Raw genomic sequence first — 11,726 nt, 5'->3', positions numbered from 1 at the left:
TCAAGTGGTCTGTCCATCTGTCTGTGTCTTGTAATTCTACTTCGTCGTCGTTCTCTAACTGATTTCTTAGACATTGTGTGGGATTCAATTCCCTTCCTAGGTTTAAAAAGGCTGGTGTGTGTTTAGTTGATGTGTGTGTACATGTATTGATTGCGAATTGTAAGTCTTGTAAGTGTATGTCCCATTCTGTGTGGTCGTTGTTTACGTAGGCTTGGATCATTGTTTTAGCGGTTCTGTTGACTCGCTCTACGGGGTTGGCTTGTGCGTGGTATGGGGGGATTGTTGCGTGTCTTATGTTGAATTTTTGTGTCAGTTCGCGTATGAGTTTGTTTATGTATGGTGTGCCGTTATCTGTTAGTAGTATGCGCGGTGTACCCCATCGTGATATTACGTGTGAGTGGAATGTCTGTTCTACTGTTTTGGCGTTTGCTTTGCGTATCGGTATGATTTCCACCCATTTGGTGTATAGGTCTTCGAACACTATGATATATTGGTTTCCTTTTTTTGATAGTGGGAGTGGGCCCATGATGTCGGAGGCTACTACTGTCCACGGTTCTTCGATAATTCTAATGCCCATTAGTCCTGCCGGTCGCGCTTGTGTTGTTTTTGTTCTTTGGCATGTGTCACATTTTTTTATGTAGTTTACTGTGTCTCTGTACATCCCCGGCCAATAATATTTTTTTGCTACTCTTTGGTATGTCTTTTCGATCCCTAAATGGCCTGCTTGTGTTACGTCGTGGTTTTCGTGTAGTATATGTGTTATTTTGTCTTTGGGTATGACTAGTTTCCATGGGTTTGTGTCTGGTAGGAGGTTTGAGTGTAGGGGGTTAGGGCGGTGGAAGTATAGTTGATTGTTTCTGATTCGCCACGATTCGTTTTTCTCTGGGCGTGTTTGTACTTGTGTTTTCTTGTATGTGTACCATTTGTCTGTCGTGTCTTCTATTGTGTCTATGTGTTCTTCGTCTTCGTGTCGTCTTGAAAGTGCGTCTGGTACGTCGTGCATTGTACCTTTTCGGTGTGTTATGTCAAAGTCGTATTCTAATAGTTCTAATGCCCATCGTGCAAGTCGGCCTGTGGGGTTTTTTAATTCTCTAAGCCACTTCAGTGCGTGGTGATCTGTAATGACTTTGAAGTGGTATCCTTCCACGTAGGGTCTGAATTTTTTAATGGACCAGAGTACCGCCAAACATTCTCTCTCAGTTGTCGAGTATTTACGTTCTGCCTCGCTTAGCGCACGGCTAGCGTAGGCTATGACATGCTCTTCGTCATCGAGAGATTGTGTTAGTACGGCACCTATCCCTGTTCCGCTAGCGTCTGTTTGTAGTGTGAATGTTTGTGTGTAGTCTGGGCATGCGAGCGTGGGTGGTGATGTGAGTGCGTGTTTGATTGTGTTCATTGCGTTTTCTTGTTCTTCCCCCCAGTGCCATTTCTGGTCTTTTTTCAGTAGTCGTGTTAGTGGTTCTGTAATGTGTGCGAAGTTAGGTATGAAGCGTCTGTACCATGATGCCATGCCAATTAGTCTCCGTAATTGTTTTATTGTTTTTGGGCTAGGGTAGTTTTCTATGGGTTGTGTTTTGTCGGGGTCTATGTGTAGTCCGTGTCTGTCTACTATGTATCCGAGATATTTTACTTGTGCGCATCCGAATTCGCACTTCTCTGGGTTTATTGTTAGTCCTGCGTCTGTAATTCTTTTGAGTATTTGCTCTAGTCTTTGTAAGTGTTCGTCGAATGTTTGTGTTACTATTATTATGTCGTCTAAGTATGCGAATGCATATGGTTCGCATTCTGGGCCTATGAGTCTGTCTAGTAGTCTTTGGAATGTCGCTGGTGCGCCTGTCAGTCCGTATGGCATTCTTTTAAATTGAAATAAGCCCATTCCCGGGACTGTAAAGGCTGTTATGTGTTTGCTGTCTTTGTCGAGTGGTATTTGGAAGTATGCTTGGCTTAAGTCGATTTTTGATATGTACTGTGCTGTCCGTAGTTTGTCTAATATTGCTGTCATGTATGGTAGTGGGTATGCGTCTTTTTTTGATACTGAGTTAACCTTCCTAAAGTCTAGACAGAAGCGATATGTGTTATTTGGTTTTTTTATCATGACAATTGGGCTCGACCATTCGCTTTCTGCTGGTTCTATCACGTCTTCTCTCAGCATTTTGTGTATTTCTGTGTGGATGGCTTCTCTAATTTTTGGTGATACCATATAGTATCTTTGTTTTATGGGTGCGTGTCCTTGTGTGTCTATTTTGTGTTTAATTAGGTGTGTTAGGCCGAGTTGGCCTGTTAGTGTTGAGATTTTCTGTTGTATTGTCGTCTGTAGTTGTGTGTGTTGTGATTGTGTGAGTTCTTGTATTCCTGCGCATATCTGTGGTTCGGTTTCTTTGCTGGTTTGTGTGCCGTCTGTTGTTTGTGCGTTTGTGGGTGTGATTTTTTTATTTGTGACTTGTGTGTTCTGTGGGTTGTCTTTTGGGGGGGTGTTTTCCGGTGGTGTCTTTGTGCTGGGTAGTGTTGGTGTTAGTGGTTTTTGTTTCATGGTTGTTTTTTTTTTTGTGTTTTCATGTCTTTCTGTTGTTTTCGGGTTTGTTTGTTGTTTTGTTGCTTCTAATTTTTCTGCTGCTTTTGCTTGTTTTGTGTGTGTTTGTGTTGATTGGTGTCGTGTTTCTCGTGTTTGATGTATTTGTATGTATTCTTTGAGTGGTGTTGGTAGTTCTTGTGGTCTAGCTTGCATGTGGTAGTGTGTCTGTGGGTCGTCTATCAGTGACCATGTGTTTTTTCCATAATTTATTAGTATTCCAAATCTTATTTAGTCGATGTTACCAATGATACATTGCGAGCCTAAGTTTGATATTAATCCGAACTTAATTTCTTTTGTTATGTTGCCGAGGCGTATTGGGAGTGTTACTGCTCCTTCTATCGTCACCTGTGTTCCGTTTCCCATTGTAGCTGTTCTGTCGGGCGTGTCGTTTATTTGTGTATCTGTGTTGTGTAGTATTTGTATTACTTCTGCGCCTAGGTATGAGTGTGTTGCGCCTGTGTCTATTAATGCGTTAAATTCGTGACCGTGTATTTCTATTCTGATGTGGAATCTACTTTCCGTTCTGTTGTTATCTGTCGTAGGTGCTACTGTTTCGGGTGTGTTTGTGTTGTTTGTGGGGTTGCCCTCCACCCTTGCTGGGTCAACCCTTACTCGTTTCCCTGGTTCTGTGCCTGTGTGCATTGCCATCTGAAGTGCCCGGGTTGGTTGCAGTTAAAGCATCTGCGTGGTGTTGTGCCTGTGTTTGGGTTCGTTTGTGTTTGTTGCTGAGTGTAGTGCGGTGAGCTGTACGTGATTGCGGGGTATCGAGTCTGTTGCGTGTTTTGGTTTGTTTGGTTTCGTCGTATGTTGTCTGTGAGTGCCGGTGGTATATTTGGTGTTGGGAGTATTGCTGGGCGGGGTTGTGTTTGTGTGTACTTGTACGGGATGTATTGTGTGTGGTGTGTTTGGTGTGTGTAGGCTTCTCGCGGGTGTGTGCAGTTGTTTAATATTGTTTGTCTCGTGTTTTCCCATTCGATATTCGCTTCCCATTCTTTTGCGGCCATTTCCTGTGTCCTTGGTCTGCCATTGTGTGTATCGTGTTTGGTAGTGTGTGTGTTCAACTGTCTTTATTTGAATTTTCGTGACTGTGTAGTTTTGTTTCGTGAGTCTATGTGTACTTTGTTAGCGTTTATTCCTGTGTTTTGTCTCTTAATTGTTTGGATTTGGGGTAAAAATGTGGGTAATTGACGTTGGGCGCCAATTTGTGACGGGTTTGAGTCCGCACGAATAATGTGGGGGGGGGGGGGGGGAAGAGACAATTAGAGACGGGGCGGATGTAATAGGTAAAACTTGGTGTGTGTATTCTTGCAAAAAGGGGGTCGACTTAAACTAGGAGGTACAGAAGGGTTGTAGACTTGAGCGATGGCTGATCACGCCTCAGCCCTTAGCGTTACTTAATACTAACTTACAGGTACGCGCGCGAGGGGGGGGGGGGGGGGGGGGGAGTGTGGGAGGTGACGGGGAATACCAGGTCGGAAGGGTTGGTATTGCGAGGGGAGGGTGGTGTAGTGTGACGGGGAGCGTGAGGTAGAAAGGGTTGGTATTGCGAGGGGAGGGTGGTGTAGTGTGATGGGGAGCGTGAGGTAGAAAGGGTTGGTATTGCGAGGGGAGGAGCAGATCGGCGGTAGAATGCAGGCTAACCTGGCGTCGTCGGCGTGGGTGTAGACTGATGTGCGTGTGACGGTGTGTGTGTGTGTCGGGGTCTCTTTCTCTCTCTCTTTCTCTCTCTCTCTCTTTTTCTCTCCCTCTTCGTTTCTCCTGGACTGTGCTTCGGCGACGTGATACTGCCTCGCAGGTCGGGGTCGTAATCCTGCTGGCGCTCGGCTCTGCCGAGCGTCGGGGGGCTTCGGTTGTGTTCGGGCCTTTCCCGACGGGACAGGACTCACCCGTTCGGCTCTTCCCCGCGGGTTTGGGGTTTGTTATGACTTGCACTCTAGGTGCAACGTCACAAGGACGAAATGACATATCACAGTACAAGAACGCATACGAAGAAGTGAAAAATGGTGCACCTCTAAAAAGTGCCGCACAAACGCACAGCGTTAACTATGTTTTTCTACTTCGATATGTAAGAAAAAAAGATCATGCCGAGATTGATGAGGCGGGAAATGTTAATATGGTGTGTATGGCATCTAACAGAATTTTCACTTAAGAACAAGAACGTGCATTTTTCAAATATCTCATCTGCTGTACGGACATATACTTCGGACTTTCTAGAAGAGAAGTGAGGAAGTTGGCGTTCGAATTGGCCGTCAAATATAATATGAAGAAAGCGAGTACTTGGATTGAGAATGAGATGACCGGGGAAAAATGGTGTCGTTCTTTCATGAGTAGGAACCCTGAACTGTCTATACGCGCAGCCCAGACTACAAGCCTCTCCAGAGCCACAAGCTTCAACAGGACCAACGTGGGCATTTTTTATGACAACTTGCAAGTTGTTCTGGAATGTCATCACTTTGTACCACAGGACATACATAACGTTGACGAAACTGGTGTCACTACGTTTCAGAAGCCTGACAGGATAATAACGAGACGTGGCACACGAAGTAGAGGCACTAACGTCTGCAGAACGTGGTACCTCAGTTACAGTAGCCTTTGCAGTAAATGCCTTGAATGACTGATGAATACTTATCAAGAAGTTTTAGTTACTTTACTAATATTAATTCACGAATGTAAAATGCTTAGGGCTGATGTAGCAAAAAAAACGATGAATTAAAATGCTGGAAATTAGGGTAGCTTAATTTTAGCTGAATAGAACAACTTTTGTTTATTTGAGTTAAGCGAGATTAAGCAAAGCATGCCGGATTGCAGGTTAAGGTCAAGGTTAAGCACATGCGGTGCGATTATCTGTACACTGAAGCACTGAGAAGTGAGAGATTTCGAAACTATAAACATGATCAAGCAATTAATTACATAATGTAAATTATTAGTAAGATATCAGCACGATTTTGCGAGAGATTAGAGAGATATTAGCAGATTTGGTTAAAGCGTGATGCGATAGCAACAGGTTACAGTATGCAAGAGAGCGGAAGAGAGACGTGGCGAGGCAGGAGAGCTGGCTCCGTGGTCCCAGCTCTAGGCCCGGCGCGCGTCGAGCGCCGAGAAGATAGTTTTGGGAACGCAGTACTGGCCAACCATGCGTGAGCGCGATCGACGGCGCCGGAGATCGACTGACGGTAGGGAGCAAGAGAGGGAGATTTCAACATTCTCCCCCCTTCTCCGCTCGTTAGAGAAGTAGTTGAGATGAAGCTGGAGCGACATCTTGAAGATCTTCCTTGTGCCTCGGGATCGGAAGGAGTACCAACTTGTGTATAGGTCTCGTGTACGTCGATGTAGCAGTCTCGATGGTGACGACGCGCGTCAGGTCATCTTTGCCTGGGTGAATGTGCGTGACGCGTCCCAACGGCCATTTTGACGGTGGATAGCGTTTGTCTGAGAGTAAGACGAGCGATCCGACGTTGATGTCGTGGAATGTGGTGTTCCACTTGGAGATGGTCTGGTGAGATTTCAGGCAGGCGTCTGACCAGTGAGACCAGAACAGTTGGAACCTTTGTTGAATCTCTTCCAGCCTTGGTACCCGGTTGTGAGGCGTGTCGAGAAGTGATGGCTCAGGTATCGTGGTGAGAGCTGCTCCTCGGATGAAGTGTCCAGGTGTAAGGGCGATGAGATCGTCTGGATCTTCGGACAGAGCACTGAGGGGTCGAGAGTTCAACACTGCTTCAACCTGAGTCAGTAGCGTAGAGTAGTCCTCGTACGTGAGGATCTTGTCTGAGTTGGTGCGAGAGAGGTGGTGTTTAATGGATTTCACGGCAGCTTTCCATTTGCCACCCATGTGAGGAGCTACTGGTGGATTAAACTTCCATTTGGTGCCGTCATTAGCGATGAGTTGCTGTAAATGCTTTGATTCTTCGGTGGAACCAGCAAGCAGTCGTTTCAGGATGACGTAGGCGCCTTGGAAGTTGGTTTCGCAGTCACTGGTGAGCGTCTTGCAGATGCCGCGTCCTGCAGTAAAGCGTCTGAAGGCTTTCAGGAAACCGTGGGCGGTGTAATCGGTGACAAGCTCCAAGTGAACAGCAGAGGTTGAAAAACACACGAACACTGCGATCCACGTTTTGTATGAGCGCGTGCCACGCCCCTGGAAGAACTTGAGAGACACTGGGCCTGCGTAGTCGACTCCGGTATGTTCGAAGACAAGTGATGGTGTGACACGTGTAGCTGGAAGTTGTCCCATGCGTTGTTGAGCGCGTGTTCCGCGTATCCTGGCGCAGGTGACGCAGTGATGAATGTGATGCTTGATAAGAGCGCGACCACCAAGTATCCAGCAGTATCGGCGTACGTAGTTGAGTGTGAGCTGCGTACCACCATGCATGGTGCGAGTGTGTGCGTTGGAGATGCAGAGCGTAGTGATTCTCGATTCTCGGGGTAGAATTGGAGAATTTTTGGCATCTTCTTCCAGCTGAGCATTTTGCAGGCGTCCACCAAATCGTAACAGACCGGTTTGATCGATCCAGGCAGTGAGTCTGGTGAGCGGGTGCGATTTTGCTAGTGCTTTGCCTTGGGAAATTGTACGAATTTCGCTGGCAAAGTGAACTTGCTGCGTAGCTCTGATCCAGAACGTGAGCGCGAATTGCAGATCAGCTGGGTTCAACGGTGATGCTGTGAGATTTGATGCTGGTGTTCGCTTGAAACATGCTGCTGCGCGTTGAATTGTAGCTGTGATGCGTAGAAGCTTCGTGAGACTGATGTCTTTGTCGAATAAAGTTTCAAACGGTAATTTCGGAGCAGTCGTGGTGAGTACAGCACTTGGTGGAACTTCGGCATCAGCTGGTTGATCAGTCGGAGCGGCGAACGAAGGCCAGAGGCGTGGTGATTCAGTGAGCCAGTCGGGTCCTGACCACCAGAGATTGTGTGTGATAAGTTGCGAGGGTGTCAGGCCTCGAGAGGCGCAGTCTGCGGGGTTGTGCTTCCCTGAGACAAACTTCCACGTGGCATCAGGTGTAGTTGTCTGGATAGCTTGAACCCGGTTCTTCACGAACTCCTTCCAACGCATTGCGTCACTGTTGATCCAAGCGAGGGATACTGAGGAGTCTGTCCACAAGGTAACATGAGCATGATTGAGTTGGAGAGTCGATTGAACTCGCTTGATGAGTTTTGATAAGAGCAGTGCAGCTGAAAGCTCCAATCGTGGTATTGTTAGGCGATTCAGGGGCGCAACTCGTGTCTTGGAGCAGACCAGAGTCACCTTTGATGATTCCCCAGGAGTTGAGACTTTGACGTAGACAACAGCTGCCATTGCAGCTAGTAATGCGTCCGAGAAGCCGTGGATTTCGACTTCCGTGTCGTCAGAGCGAAGTTGCAGCCAGCGAGGGATTGCTAGTTGCGAGAGCTGAGAGAGTTCCTGGCGGAATGTCATCCAGCGATGAATAATCTGCGGAGTGAGTTGATCGTCCCATCCGACCTTTTCTTGCCAGAGATCTTGCATCAGCACCTTAGCACGAACTACGACTGGTGATATTAACCCTAGAGGGTCAAACAATTGAGCTGTCTCAGACAGGATTGTGCGTTTGGTGATGGCTGGTCTTTGTACCGACTGATCGGTGAACTTGAGCAGATCTGGAGCGCATTGCCAGGTGAGACCAAGTATCTGGGAGGATGACTCGCTGAATTCATGAGTCTCGGAGCAGGATGATGGAGATGAACGAAGTTTAAAGAAGTCCGGGTGATTACTTTTCCACTTTGACAGTGGGAAGCATCCCCGTAGGCACATCTCTTTAACTTGAGTAGCGATGGCGTTTAGCGAGTCGAGATCATCAGCACCGCCAGTGACATCATCAACGTAGCTGCCTTGTTCGAAGGGTTCCTTTGCGAGAGGGAACAGATGACCTTCGTCGAGCAGCAATTGCTGCAGCGCGCGGCCTGAGAGGTACGGAGCAGGCTTGGTACCGTAGGTAACTGTCGTGAGCTCATACTCCTGGATACGAGAATTCTCGTCAACCCAGAGGATGCGTTGATACTTGCGATCGTCTGGATGCACTGAGATTTAGCGAAACATTTTCACGACGTCTGTTGTGAAGATGTAGTGATGACGTCTGACGTAGAGCAGCACGTCAAAGATGTCATTCTGGGTTTTAGGACCAGTGTGCAGCAGGTCGTTGACCGTGTAACCTGAAGTGGTCTTGGAGGAGCCGTTGAACACTACTCGGATCTTATTATTGCGCATTACGCCGTGATAAGGCAGGTAATATCCGTCCGTGGAAGTGTTTTGAGGCTGGACTTTCTCCATGTGACCCATAGACTCGTACTCGTTGAGGAAGTCTTGGTACAGTCGATGAAGTTCAGGTTGATGCGATAGGCGATTTAGTAGTCGAGCTAGCGAGCGTTATGCGATGCCTTTCGAGTGTCCAAGAGGCGGAGCATTTGATTTGAATGGCAAACGCACGATGTAGCGACCTGAGCTGTCGCGAGAGTGCGTTGCGATGAAGTGAGCCTCGCACTCAGCTTCTTCAGCGCTGAGAGATTCCTGGTGAGTCGATGGAACTTCCTCGACCTCCCAAAATCTTGTTATGAGCTCGTGTAGATGTGAATTGGAGATAAGATGATGTTGATGCGCAGGCGATGAGTGAGGCGATTGAGTAATAGGTCCAAGAACAGCCCATCCGAAGATTGTCTGAATCGCAATAGGCTGACCTGGTTGTCCAGGTCTTACTCCAGGCTTGATTATCAGGCCATACGAGTCTGCTCCGACGAGTATGTCAATTCGACCTGGTGATAGGTGTTCTGGATCAGCAAGATCCAAATCGGCGATGTGAGGCCAGGATTGACTGGAGATAGTGACTGGAGGCAGCTCGACAGTGAGAGATGGCAGTACGTGCGCGTGGAGATTGACCTGGTCGTCAGAGTGCGTAGAGCGGAGAGATATTTCAACAGTACCCTTTGTTGATCCTGACGGCACGTTTCCGACTCCAATGATTGGAATGCGAGAATCAGAGGGCATGAGACCAAGCAGGAGAGTAAGCTGTTGGGCGATAAGCGTGAGTTCTGAGCCTGAGTCAATCAGCATTCGTACTGGATGTGCAAGTCGAGTAGGCGAGATGAGAAGAGCTTGTGCAGTAGCTAGCAGCACCATTGGCCTAGGTGAAGTAGCTGCGTTGCACGCAGAGCGAGATTGTTGCGTTGATAGTAGCGTTGCGGCGATAGGCGATGACGATGGCGAGGGAGTGAGTTGAGAGTTGACGTTGCGGGTGTCAGATAGTCATGCTGACGTAGTCTGACTTGTTTGAGGCGTAGTTGACGTTTGTGAGAGCGCAGTTGCATCTGCTCGAGCTCTCATTGTGTTGAGATGCTGAGAGTCATGCAGCATTGAATGATGCGCAGCTTGACAAGGGCGACAGCGTTTCTTACTACGGCAGTTTTCCAGTGCGTGTAATCCGAGACACTTCAGGCACAGATTCTTGGAGAGAGCTTGCTGATGACGCTCATTTGGTGTCAAATTGTGGAACGACGGGCACGAGACGATAAAGTGCGGTGCACCACAGCAGGAGCAGGGACTCTGAGGTCTCGCTTGTGTAGCGGGAGTCTGTACTGTAGGCGTGTGCGGCGTAGAGCAGGTATTTTGTGGCGACGCACTGACCATGTGGACATGCGCAGTAGATGCTTTTGTGCCTGGCGTGCCTTTATTACCACTCGGGGACTTCTTGTTGGCCTTGGAGTTCGACTTGGGGTTCTGCTTGGCTGGAGGTTTGTCTTCCAGAGTTTCAAGGGCTCGAGCGCGACCAATGAGGAAGGCTTTGAGTCTCTCCAGCGTTGGATAATCAGCGGCAGATCCAAGCGTCAGCTCCCAGTCTTCACGCGTCTGAGGATCGAGTTTGTGAGTAAGATAGTGGACGAGCAGGTGATCCCATTGATCGACGGGCGATCCGAGTGACTTCAAGGAGTTCAGCACTTCGTTTGTAGTGTTAATTTGAGTATTGACTTCCTGGGCAGATCGCGAAGCCATCTTGGGGATGTTAAACAGTTTGTTCAGTTGTGCAGTGATAAGGACGCGTTTGTTCTCATAGCGCGTGGTCAACGCTTGCCAGGCGTCTGCAAATGCGGTGGCGGTGATATCCACATTGGCGATGAGAGAATACGCTGTTCCATGTACGCTCTGTAGCAAGTAGTGCATCTTGTCGATTTCGGTGATGCCGTCCTTGCTGACAACTGACATGAACTTGTTCTTGAAGGACTGCCACTCCAAGAGCTCTCCGTTGAATCTTGGAGGCTGAATCGTGGGCAGTTGTGGACGATAATGATGAGCGTTGTCTAGCATGGTGACATTGTGAGGCGAGAGTGGTGCCAAGCGAGGTTCAAGCTCGTTGGCGCGCTTTTTGAGAGCATATATAATCAAGGTGTAGCGCTGAAGCGCCATAGTGTATCTGCCTTCTTTAAAGTAGGCATGAGAAGCATCAATGTCTTTGCAACCGATGAGCTTGTCGTGCGCATCGACGATCTTGTTCCAGGTGGCCTCTAGCGCTTCGAGCTTAATCTCCGCGTCGAAGATCGTGCAGGTAGAGATGTCTCCGGAATCGACCTCGTTGTGGAGGATGGAGAGGTAGGTCATGTGGCTCTCCTGAGCCATAAAGTACTTGGCGGACATCGTGGAAAAACTCTGAAGGCTATCGAGGAAGAATAAATGGGCGAAAAAGTAAAGCTTAGCGACAATTGCCAAAAGTAATTGGAAAGAACTGACAGAGTGTTGGCAGTCCTCTTGAGCAGCTAGCAGTAGGCGAGGTTGATTGGCGATGACCTTGAATGGTGATCTTGGAGAGGTTAAACCCCACTACGAATCACACACGCGCTTTTCGCAGGGTAATTTTCGCACTAGTGTCCCAAGTTACCCTTTCCGTCAACGCAGTATCACTTCCGGATACTCAGCAATGCGTCAACGTTGAATCACGCACCAAGAGTTACTGAGTTCGAGTTAGTTTTTAAGTTTAATTAAGTTAAGCTACCACTATCCGGCTCGAAGGACCAAAAAATGTAAAATGCTTAGGGCTGATGTAGCAAAAAAAACGATGAATTAAAATGCTGGAAATTAGGGTAGCTTAATTTTAGCTGAATAGAACAACTTTTGTTTATTTGAGTTAAGCGAGATTGAGCAAAGCATGCCGGATTGCAG

At 47.8% G+C, this 11,726-nt stretch overlaps 2 protein-coding genes across 2 annotated transcripts; both read right to left on the bottom strand.

Moving 5' to 3' along the window:
- Positions 1–5,795: 5,795 nt before the first annotated feature.
- LOC124223349 (uncharacterized) lies at positions 5,796–9,695 on the bottom strand. Its single transcript, XM_046635201.1, has 3 exons — positions 9,005–9,695; positions 8,628–8,884; positions 5,796–8,540 (listed from the first exon to the last, which is right to left on the bottom strand). Exons 1-3 carry the CDS (start codon positions 9,693–9,695, stop codon positions 5,796–5,798), a joined length of 3,693 nt encoding a protein of 1,230 aa, XP_046491157.1.
- A 126-nt stretch (positions 9,696–9,821) lies between these two features.
- LOC138191259 (uncharacterized) lies at positions 9,822–11,204 on the bottom strand. Its single transcript, XM_069137791.1, has one exon. The coding sequence runs from the start codon at positions 11,202–11,204 to the stop codon at positions 9,822–9,824; it is 1,383 nt and encodes a 460-aa protein (XP_068993892.1).
- Positions 11,205–11,726: the final 522 nt, after the last annotated feature.

Source organism: Neodiprion pinetum, chromosome 7 (assembly GCF_021155775.2).
Source record: "Neodiprion pinetum isolate iyNeoPine1 chromosome 7, iyNeoPine1.2, whole genome shotgun sequence".
Taxonomy (NCBI): domain Eukaryota; kingdom Metazoa; phylum Arthropoda; class Insecta; order Hymenoptera; family Diprionidae; genus Neodiprion; species Neodiprion pinetum.
The sequence above is the reverse complement of the archived record's forward strand: the minus strand, read 5'-3'. Positions and strand labels throughout refer to the sequence as shown.

What these genes read in the sequence shown, in the direction of transcription:
- LOC124223349 (XM_046635201.1), bottom strand. Translation starts at nt 9,695, where the DNA reads ATGGTGCTGCTAGCTACTGCACAAGCTCTTCTCATCTCGCCTACTCGA. An exon ending in CTCAGGTCGCTACATCGTGC is followed by an intron (nt 8,885 to 9,004) that starts GTTTGCCATTCA and finishes GACTGTACCAAG; the next exon opens with ACTTCCTCAACGAGTACGAG. An exon ending in ACATCTTCACAACAGACGTC is followed by an intron (nt 8,541 to 8,627) that starts GTGAAAATGTTT and finishes TCTCGTATCCAG; the next exon opens with GAGTATGAGCTCACGACAGT.
- LOC138191259 (XM_069137791.1), bottom strand. Translation starts at nt 11,204, where the DNA reads ATGTCCGCCAAGTACTTTATGGCTCAGGAGAGCCACATGACCTACCTC.